We start from the raw sequence: 10,963 nt of genomic DNA, 5'->3' as shown, positions 1-10,963 counted from the left end.
GCCAGAGCCAGCAGAGCATACCCTTCTCCCAGGAGCCGCTGCCACCGGAGGCACACGGTCTTTAATGGTGCCCGGTGGCGCCGGTGGCGTTCCCGGTTGCCCGGGCGGGTCCAAGGGCCGAGAGCCTGGCGGCGGCTGGCAGGAGCCGTGTCGCCGCCGCTTGCTGACATCAGCAGTGAACTTGGCCCCGCGTCCCGCTCGTCCCGCTCCCGGCCGGGGTCACCGGTGCCCGCCCGGCCCAGGGGTGCAGGTGACGGGCGCTCCACGTGCCCCGCGCTGGGCAGCGCCGCAGGCAGGGCAAGCAGCACCCCCGGGATCCCGCACCGCGTTGCCCCCGGGTACCTCCTTCTCTCCCGGGGGGCTGCATCCGCCCGGCTCCCACAGAGACGGGGGGCGAACGGGCCGGGACCCCCACCAGCGGGGCTTTGTGTGAGGGTTGGGGTGGGGGGGGCTGCACGGGGGGCACCGGAGCACCGCGGAGTGCGGCGAGCACGAGGCAAGAGCCCCGTCCCCAAAGCAACCAAGTGACACCGGGGCCGCACCCCCCACCCCAATTCCATTCGGTTCCCCCCCACCCCAATATTTTCCCCCCTGTCGGGGCGGCGGGGCGGGGCGAGGCCTGGGGGGCGTGGCCGCGTGGGGCCAATCGGAGCGGCGCACTCCGAAAGTTTCCTTTTATGGCGAGGCGGCGGCGGCGGCGGCCCCATATAAAGCGCGCGCGGGCGGCGGGCGGGAGCCGCCGCGAGCTCTGCTTGCCCTCGCCGCGCGCGCGCCCCGCTCCCGCCGCCGCCTTGCGCCTGCCCCGGCTCCGACCGCGCGAACTCCCCAAAGGTGAGAGTGGCACTGCGACAACGGGGGATAACAAAATAATAATATTAACGATGTCAGTAATGAGCCAGTGTTATTACGAATATCGGTGTGATCGGGGTTGTTGGGACGCGGCGCGCCCTTTGTGTGCTGGCGGGGTGGCGGCCCCGTAGCGCGGTGCCGCGTTGTAAGGGGTAGAGACGCAGCTCGCGGTTTAAGGCCGGTTTGGGGGGTGATGCTTGTGGAGGGGGGTCGCGCCCCTGCAGCCCGTGGGGTTAATCCTCCCCGTAAGAGGATTGCTGGTGCGGACGGGGGAAGCGGGCGGCTCGGCTGTTGTGTCCTGGGAGCGGCGGCGTGGACGGAGGGCGCGGGGCTTTGTTTGTTCGGCGGAGCCGCCCGTGTTGGGGTCGGGGCCCGGGGGCGTTGTCCTTGGTGAGGAGGGGCGCGGCCCCCCCCCCCCCCCCGCAGATCCGAATAGTCCTGGTGGCTGCTGCTTGCGAGGAGGGGGCGGCACCCCCTACATGGGGCGAGGCTGTAGATCGGAGCAGTGCGGGGTTGGGGGGCGCAGGGGGGACCCCCCGTGTGCCCGGAGCGCAGGTGCAGGCGGGCTGCCCGCTCCAGCTCCGACTACACTTCCCAGGCTGCCCGTGCGGGGCGGCACATGTGCCGCAGCTGCCGCCCCCCCCCCCCCCCCGCCACCGGATTACACCGGCGCGGCCGGAGCCGCCGGGGCTGAGCCTGGGCGGGCTGCAATTGCATAAGATGCTGGCTCTAATCCCGCCCGTGGTGCCGCCGGTCGATGGGGCAGAGCCCCGGTCACGGTTGACTAGTGGGCTGGGCGTGGTGGCCAGCGCTTGTTCTGCTGCGGTTCCTTGTAGAGGCTGGCTGAGGCTTTGGGGGCTGTGCAGAAAGGTCGAGTCTTGCTGGCCGTGCCTGGCACACGGTGGACATCGGGCGTGACCCCTTAGGCTGCGTGGACGTGCCAAGCCCCGCTGACTGCCACATGGCGGGGTGCTGGGGCGAGCACCGGGCGTGACCGGCGGGGCTGTGCGGAGGTGTTGAGCCCCGCCGGCCGGCTCAAGGTGGGGCACCGGGCGTGACCGGCGGGGCTGTGCGGAGGCGTCGAGCCCCGCTGGCCGGCACACGGCGGGGCGCTGGGGTGTGGCGGCCACGCCCGCCCGCTCCGGGGAGTGGCCGCCGCCGTCCCCCGACAGCCGGTGGCGGGCGAGGCGCGGCGCGCTCCATCCATTGCCTTTTATGGTAATAATGCGAGAGGGCGCAGGGACTTCCTTTGTCCCAAATCCGCGCAGTGCCGAAATCTAGGAGGCGTCGCCCCCTCTAGCGGACGCCGGGCGAAGCGGAGCGGCGCTGGCAGGAAGGAAATGGGTGGGGAAGGCCTTGGCGGCTTTGCTTGCGCTTCCCGCCATCGCCTTCCCGCCTGCCGCCGCGGGACGGGGCTCGGCGTGTGAGCGGGGATGCTCATGTCTCCTTCTCTCCTCCCGCAGCCAGCCATGGATGACGATATTGCCGCGCTTGTTGTTGACAATGGTTCCGGTATGTGCAAGGCCGGTTTTGCCGGGGACGATGCCCCCCGTGCTGTCTTCCCATCCATCGTGGGTCGCCCCAGACATCAGGTAGGTGGCTGGTGTGCTTGTTATCTGACAAAAAAGAGGAGGGTTTGGTGGAAGTTCTTCCCCTAGAGACAAGAAGCCCTTTTATTTGGCTTTGTACCATGAGAGGCCTCTGCGCTGCAGCACATCTGGTGGGGAATGCAGCCTCCTGCAGAGCCTTTGTGCAGTGTGTGTTGGAGCAGCTGGCTGCATGTCTTTCCTGATAGACATGACAGGAAAGGGACAATAATTGGAGACTTAGCTTTGGAAAAAGGGAGTTACCCACTTTTCAGCCGTACTTACCACATCGTCTTTGTTCTGCAGGGTGTGATGGTTGGTATGGGCCAGAAAGACAGCTATGTTGGTGATGAAGCCCAGAGCAAAAGAGGTATCCTGACCCTGAAGTACCCCATTGAACACGGTATTGTCACCAACTGGGATGACATGGAGAAGATCTGGCATCACACTTTCTACAACGAGCTGAGAGTAGCCCCTGAGGAGCACCCTGTGCTGCTCACAGAGGCTCCCCTGAACCCCAAAGCCAACAGAGAGAAGATGACACAGGTGTGTAGAACTCTGCAGCTTGGAGCTACAGCAGATAATTGCTGCAGGCCAGCTCTCCTCTTCCATGTTGTCCTCTCTCCTCCTTCACCACTATTCTCCCTTTTTGCCATCTTTACAGGGTTTTCCTTTCCTGACCTGAGTCTCCTCTTTGCTGGACCTTGACAGGTTTTGTTTGCTCTTCTAAGCTGGCTTTCTCTGAGACTGAACTAGCAACTTGTCTGACTGCTGTTTCTGACTAGGCACACTAATCCATTTACAGCCTTGAGTGACTGTACTGTAGTTTACTTGGCATTTGTTTTGTTCCTTGCTGTGATACGTGGATGGGTCTGTGGCAGTGGTGTCCCTGCTCAGGCTCTGACCTGGCAGGTGTGGGTGGAGACCAGGTGAGATAAGCATGGACTTTGAGGGGGAGTGTAGAGATACCTCTTATCTAGGGGCAGAAGTAAAACCACTTGCATGGACTTGGTATAGACCTGTAGCAAGAGCCCTGTATTTTGCTGTTGACTCAACCCCTCCTTTTCTCTCTCTAGATCATGTTTGAGACCTTCAACACCCCAGCCATGTATGTAGCCATCCAGGCTGTGCTGTCCCTGTATGCCTCTGGTCGTACCACTGGTATTGTGATGGACTCTGGTGATGGTGTTACCCACACTGTGCCCATCTATGAAGGCTACGCCCTCCCCCATGCCATCCTCCGTCTGGATCTGGCTGGCCGTGACCTGACGGACTACCTCATGAAGATCCTGACAGAGAGAGGCTACAGCTTCACCACCACAGCTGAGAGAGAAATTGTGCGTGACATCAAGGAGAAGCTGTGCTATGTTGCCCTGGATTTCGAGCAGGAGATGGCCACGGCTGCCTCTAGCTCTTCCCTGGAGAAGAGCTATGAACTCCCTGATGGCCAGGTCATCACCATTGGCAATGAGAGGTTCAGGTGCCCCGAGGCCCTGTTCCAGCCATCTTTCCTGGGTAAGTCAAAATTTCCTAGGATACCCTGTGCCCCTCAATGTTCCTTCTGTGAAGGGTAAGCGGGAGACCATGACAGTGAGGTACTATATTTTACTGCTGGTCTGTAGCAAGACTTGAGCTGTCTCACCAGTCAGCCTCAATTCCTGCGCAGCCTAAAGCTGTTTGAGGGACTTGGGTCAGTAAAGCCAAAGGTTGACTCTATCCCAACCATGGCTCTGCAGTGCCTTCCTGCTGAAAGGGCTGCTGGTCTCTCGGTTGCCTGTAGTATCTTCTTAGGCTTCCTTGATTCTGTCTGAGCCTTTGCTGACTTGAGACTTGTCCTTCTTCACAGGCATGGAGTCCTGTGGTATCCATGAAACTACCTTCAACTCCATCATGAAGTGCGATGTGGATATCCGTAAGGACCTGTATGCCAACACAGTGCTGTCTGGTGGTACCACAATGTACCCTGGCATCGCTGACAGGATGCAGAAGGAGATCACAGCCCTGGCACCCAGCACAATGAAAATCAAGGTACGATGGAATTGGGGGAACATCTCAGCACCCCCATTAGGCTGAAATATGCAGCCTGGGTGGAGGGTGGTATGCTGGAATCCTGCTGCAAAAGATAGGACCCATGTCTGTCTGGTGCAGCCTTAATGGCCTTGGGCTGGATGGGATGGCACCCACCCAACTGTGTGAATAATGGGATTAAAGACTGGCTGCAAAGGAGAGAGGTGGGGGTGTGAGGTTGTGTCTTGATCTTGTTTGGACTTCATGGTATCTTGGCCAAGGTTAGATAAGGGAATTAGGCAGCTCCATCTTGCAGGGCTGTGCGTGGGCTGTGCATGTAGTGTGATGCTGTGTCTGACTGGTTCCTCCTCTTCCCTGCAGATCATTGCCCCACCTGAGCGTAAATACTCTGTCTGGATTGGAGGCTCCATCCTGGCCTCCCTGTCCACCTTCCAGCAGATGTGGATCAGCAAGCAGGAGTACGATGAATCCGGACCCTCCATTGTCCACCGCAAATGCTTCTAAACCGGACTGTTACCAACACCCACACCCTTGTGATGAAACAAAACCCATAAATGCGCATAAAACAAGACGAGATTGGCATGGCTTTATTTGTTTTTTTTTTGGCGCTTGACTCAGGATTAAAAAACTGGAACGGTGAAGGTGTCAGCAGCAGTCTTAAAATGAAACGTGTCGGAGCGAACGCCCCCAAAGTTCTACAATGCATCTGAGGACTTTGATTGTACATTTGTTTGTTTTTTTAATAGTCATTCCAAATATTATAATACATTGTTACAGGAAGTTACTCGCCTCTGTGAAGGCAAAGCCCAGCTCGGAGGGAGTCCACCAGTTACAGCTGGTGTTAGGTTATAATTGCTTGTCTGTAAATTATGTAACCCGACAAGTGTCTTTTTGTATCTTTCCGCCTTAAAAACAAAACACACTTGATCCTTTTTCTCTTCGATTTGTCAAGCAAGCAGCCTGTGTTCCCCAGTGATAGATGTGAATGAAGGCTTTACAGTCCCCCGCAGGGTCTAGGAGAAGTGCCAGTATGTGGGGGAGGGAGGGGCTACCTGTACACTGACTTAAGACCAGTTGAAATAAAAGTGCACACCATAGAGGCTTGACTGGTGTTGGTTGTTCCTTTTCTTTCTTTCCATGCCATTTTTTGACAGTTGCTCCCTGCTCTCATCTTGCCCTTCCAGGGTGCACAGCTCTGCTATCAGGCTGGGGGGATGCTGGTGCTTTGGGGCACAAGGCAGATGGCTCTGGGTGATTAGGGGAGGGGTAGAATTGAGCCTGCCAAACCTGTGGGTCTCAAGGGTGCCATGGGCTGGAGTTGTCCAGGTACTGCTAGTGTGTGCAACAGGGAGTTGCTGGAGGAGCTGGGCTTAATGGGGATTGAACTGCACCTTCCCAAATACTGCTCTCTGTGTCTCATGCTGGACTGATGGAAGTAAGTGGGGTGTGGTGATGCCATAGCCAAGCTAAAGCAGTTGCCTTCTCCCTTTGCTAAGGCTCCTTTGACTAGTCTGCAGCTCTACATGGGGCAGTGTCCCCACTCCTCCCTGCTCCAGGTGTCACAGCTTGCCTGTCCTGCTCTCAATTTGCCCTGGGAGGGAGGCCTGGGTTCAGGTAGGGAGACTCATGCCCTGGCAGTATGCTGGCTGGGTGGAGCAGCTTTCAGGTGAAAGCAAGAGGAAGTCTGTGAAGTGGAAAAATTTGACTTCAGAGAACAAGGCCACTGGAGTGCTACATGGGTGGGGCTGGGAAAAAGGTGGCAGGGAGGAGGGAGGAAGCTTTTGCAGAGTGCACAGCTCAAGTGCAGGTACCTGCCTTCAGCCCAGCCTTTGGCAGGAAGGTTTTGGGCTTATTGACTCTCTACCTATCCTTCGGGCTTCCAGACCTGTGAAGCTTCAGCCTTGTTTGATCAACTTTCTATAGTTTTGTGGAAGAGGGGGGACCCTCACAAAGCCATGCTGGCAGCTGAGACCTTGTTGGGCACAGCAATGTCCACAGCCTCCCAGAGCTGGAGTCACATCTGTGGAAAGGAGACAGGATTGAGGCTACTGGGTCAGGAACCAGGAAAAGCCAAGCCAGGTGACACTACTGCCAGCTTGGAGGCCAGACCTGGGAGCATTTTCAAGAGTGAAGTTTCCCAAGGCTCTGCCAGCCTTGCCTGCCTTTGAAGAGCTCACGGCTGTGATTGTGGCATGCTCGCAGCAGATGAAAGGCAGGGAACAGGCTCCAGTTCCTCTTTAATCCTGTGCCTGGTCTGCTCCAGCTCTGGCATCATACTGTACTCAGGGTGGACCTGCCGGTTTCTGCCCTTCATCTCCCCAGGCTCCCTCCTGGGTGCAATGGGAGCCTGGCAGGGCTGGAGGTGCAGACACGGGGCTGAGCTGAGTACCGGAAGCACCAGTTTGCAACAGAGGAGGTGAAACAGGTTGGAGCAAGGCCCAAACTGGGCTTATAACCTGAGGTCTTGGGGAAATACGGTGAGGAGGAGGCAATGGCAGCTCCTGGGGAGGGAGCTGGTGGAAGCAGGGTAGGAGAAAGGCCAGAAGCCAAGAAGAGATTACAGCAATAGGGAAATGGGGTGCATTTCTTCAGCCTTTTCTGAAATGGTCACTGATGGCTCTGGGAAAATGTGCTGAGACACAAAGAACAGAAGAAACTGCTGGTGGTGAGAAACCAGTGAGCAGCAAAATGCCAGGGGCTGAGAGCAGCTCAGGTGGGCAGAGGTGTGAGCGCAAGGAGACTGGTGCAGAGCTGCTGGACACAGGGCAGCCAGGATGATTTTCATGCTCCAGAACCAACCGAGGTATGCTGTTAGTTAACACTTTGCAGGGCTTTTTCTTCTTTCTTCCCATTTCACTTGCAGTTTTGGGTAACCAGCCCCTCAGTAAAATGAGGCTGAGCCTTCCACAATCCGTCCCGATGCCTCTCCAGTGTGAGGCCATGGTGTGCACAGCCACTCTGCAGGCTGCTCTAGCAAGGCTCCATTTATCCCTCCTCTGGGCCATTGCATGCTGGAGAAAAGAATGTGGTGCCAGGCAGGGACGACTGTGAGCATTACTCACTGCTCCCAACTCCAGGGAGCATAGGGTAGTCCAGAGTGGTTTCCTCTCAGGAATGTCAAATGCTGGAAGAGAGGGGATTTTTTAACTGTGGTTTCTCTGCCATGGAGTTTCAGAAGGCTCAATTCACCCCTCACTGTTTCACAGAGGTGGGGCAATGCCGAGAGGCCTGTCAGGGAGGGAGTAGAGGAGCCATGTCCGGGCTTTAGCCATGGTAGACTCAAAGGAGAAGTTGTGTAGGGAATAATCAGTGCCCTGGCTATCTCCTCCTCTTGTCCAGCACACAAATAGCCAGGGGTTGTGGGGAGACCAGAAGCTTTAATATGTCCACCCACGGGCCAGGCTGAGCGCGTCCCGCTGTCTGGCTCAGCCTTGGTGACGTCCTGAGATTCCTTGGGCTGCAGAGACAGCGGGACTCGGCTCTAGATCCTTCCAAGTCACCCAGCCCTTTCCTACCTCCCGGTAGCTGCCCCAGGAGAGATGGCTCAGCTCAAGGGAGCTGAGCAAACACGTTTTATGCTTTCCTCCCTCAGAGTTTCCCTCCTGCTGGAGACAGTCACTGGCGCTTCACCTGCAATTAGCTGATGACCTGGAAAGTCACCTCCCTGAGCTGCTTATGGAATCAAGCCACCGCTGGGAATTAGTGATGTCCTTGGCAAAGGAGATGGTTGCAGCTCTCGGGATTTAGCCCTGAAGGGCCTCATTGTCTCTCAGCTGTGTCAGGGACAGTTGACCAGAAACAGTCCTTGGATGGGGAGGGTCCTGTTCTCTCGTTAGTGAGCATGTGCTCCTCCAGGAGAGGTGCCAGCTGGCTGTGAGCAAAAATCCCAGGGAATCTCAGAGCATTCAAACTAAACTGGCCTCCTTGCAGAAGTCCCTTTGGAGGGTACAAAGCATCAGGTTCAGAAAATGGCCATTCTGGGGTACCCGTTCAGGGATGGGTCTGTGGTATTGGCTGTGCTTGGGTTAGGAGTAGCCATGGTCTCTGAAGTTGTTCTTTGCAGGATTGCTGACCTGGACCCTGCCCTGACTTGCATTATAGCCATCTGTAATCCACTTTAGCAGGCCTTACAGTATTAAACCATATCAGGGATTGAGAATCACTTCCAGCAGTGAAGCTAGCAATCCACCCAAGCATACCAAGTGCTCTGCCTGCTGCAGTCGGGCTGGGCTTTAGTCAAGCCGGCAAAAAGATGTTCAGGCTGTATCAAATTTAAGAAGAATCAGAGGAGAGAACTGAAACAAGGCTTTCCAGAGAGGAAAAACATAAAATCCCCAGGACAGTCTGGCCTTGAATGTTAAGATATTTTGTTTTATACAGAGCAAAATATCTTGATACTGGTATTATTTTGTTTGCCTGTCTGGACTGGGACAGCAGGATATGTGCCTGCCTTGTTTGGGCTAGGAAAACATGTATTGGTTGTAAGGTGACCAAGTCTACCCACATGGAGAAGATAATTTCTGAAGTGAGGCACAGCAAGGAGGGTTTCCCCTATCACTGTCTGGCCACCTCCCAAGGCCACGAAGAGAAATGCCAGAGTTCGATGAAGATGTTCAATTCCTTCCTCCTTTTCTGCCCACTTCTGCCTCGTGTTCAGCCTTCATGTCTGATCTGCACCAGCACACTGGTCATTTATTTGGTGGATCACAAGTCCAAATGCAGCTTCTCTTACAAAGCCTGGTTTCTCCTCAAGAACTCCTTACACCACCCTCTGTTCCCAGTACTTATTCGGGGTTGTCTGCTGCTGTCTGGCCCCTGTATGCCCCAGGGCTGGAGGGAACCCATGGCTACTCCAAACGCTGGCTGCTTCAGCCGCCCTGGCTCTCTGGGCAGGGCCTTCCCTCTGCCTTTGGGACTCGCTGATGGTTTTATTTATCATTTGCATTGGAAATGCAGGTCTCCTCCACCCTGGTCTCTGCTTTCCCTGGTGACTGCAAGTATGGTAGGCTGGTATTTTTCCCAGATATCAAACGAGTTGGTCTTGACTGAAAGGCCTCCGGATTTAATTTGTGATTACCTTTTATTCAAGTGAAACACATGACAAACAAAGCAGGTACAGATCCTCTACAGAGGCTCGCCCTCATCTAAGAGCTAAAAATGGTTTTCCTCTTTGACTCCCGAGCTCTCTCACAGGCCTAGAAGCAAAATATGTAATCAAGACTTGAGGCACTTGCTATTTCTAAGCGAAACCCCCAATTTACCCTTAATGCAATTCACGGCCTTAAATGGCAACAATCAAGCAGGAATAAAATAGCAACTTATTCATCTTCCTTTATGGGTCATCTTTAAAACACATTTTCTGTGAACAAAATTCCTGAAGCATACATGTAACTGGAAATTCCAGCGCTCCAGTCCTGTCTGTACTTGAGATTTGGGATAGGAGATATGTGGAGCTACACTGTGCTGAGCCAGTCGCTCCTCTTGGACATGGCTGTGTGCAATGGCTGTGGTCACAGCAGCCCTGGGTGATTCTGCATGGCCCTTTGCACATCAATTAAGGGTAGGATGGTGATACTGGGAAGAAATTCTTCCCTGTGAGGGTGGTGAGGCCCTGGCAGAAGTTGCCCAGAGAAGCTGTGGCTGCCCCATCTCTGGAAGTGCCCAAGGCCAGGTTGGACAGGGCTTGGAGCAACCTGGGATAGTGGAAGGTGCCTCTACCTGGGGAAGAATGGGATGATCTTTTAAGTTCCAACCCAAACCATTTTAGTATTCTATAGTGTGATCAGCAAGACCAGGGCAGTCATTCTGCCCCTGTACTCACAACTGGAGAGGCCACACCTCGAGTGCTGCGTCCAGTTCCAGGCCCCTCAATCCAAGAAGGACATTGAGGCACTGGAGTGTGTCCAGAGAAGGGAATGGGGATGAGGAAGGGTCTTGAGCACCAGGAGTGGCTGAGGAAGCTGGTGGGGCTCAGCCTGGAGTAAAGGAGGATCGGAGAGGAGCTTCTTGCTCTCCACAACTCCCTGAGGTGAGGTTGTAGTGAGATGGGGGTCAGGCTCTGCTCCCAGGGACCAACGGGCAGAATGAAAGGAAATGGTCTTAAGCTGTGCCAGGGGAGGGTCAAGTTGGACATCAGGAAGAATTTCTTCATAGAAGGCGCTGTCGGGTATTGGAAGGGGCTGCTCGGGCGGGTGGTGGAGTCACCATCCCTGGAGGTGTCTAAGGAAAGCCTGGACATGGCACTCAGTGCTCTGGTCTGGCTGACACGGTGGTGTTCGGTCAAAGATTAGACTCGATGATACCACAGCTCTTTTCCAACGGGAACGACCTCAGCGTTCTCTGACTCCGCGGACCCGCCACTCCCACCATGGCAGCGCCGCCCTCAAGATGGCGCCGCACCGCGGCCGCGCCGCGCTCAAGATGGCGGCGCGGGGCGGGCACTGCCGCGGAACCGGGTCATGGCCGCGCCGGAAGAGCCGTGAGGCGGCCGGGCCGGCGGC

At 56.0% G+C, this 10,963-nt stretch overlaps 1 protein-coding gene across 1 annotated transcript; it reads left to right on the top strand.

The window, feature by feature from the left end:
• Positions 1-719: 719 nt before the first annotated feature.
• On the top strand, positions 720-5,569 carry ACTB (actin beta). The gene is made up of 6 exons (XM_042037098.1): positions 720-831; positions 2,313-2,441; positions 2,742-2,981; positions 3,512-3,950; positions 4,282-4,463; positions 4,824-5,569. The coding sequence occupies exons 2-6, from the start codon at positions 2,319-2,321 to the stop codon at positions 4,965-4,967; spliced, it is 1,128 nt and encodes a 375-aa protein (XP_041893032.1). The 5' UTR covers positions 720-831; positions 2,313-2,318; the 3' UTR covers positions 4,968-5,569.
• The last annotated feature ends 5,394 nt before the right edge of the window (positions 5,570-10,963 follow it).

This window comes from Corvus kubaryi, unplaced genomic scaffold (assembly GCF_017639235.1).
Source record: "Corvus kubaryi isolate FWS band 111438036 unplaced genomic scaffold, C.kubaryi_AGA036_p1.0 37387, whole genome shotgun sequence".
In the NCBI taxonomy this organism is placed as follows: domain Eukaryota; kingdom Metazoa; phylum Chordata; class Aves; order Passeriformes; family Corvidae; genus Corvus; species Corvus kubaryi.
Note: the sequence above shows the minus strand (reverse complement) of the source record. Positions and strands in the feature narration are given on the sequence as shown.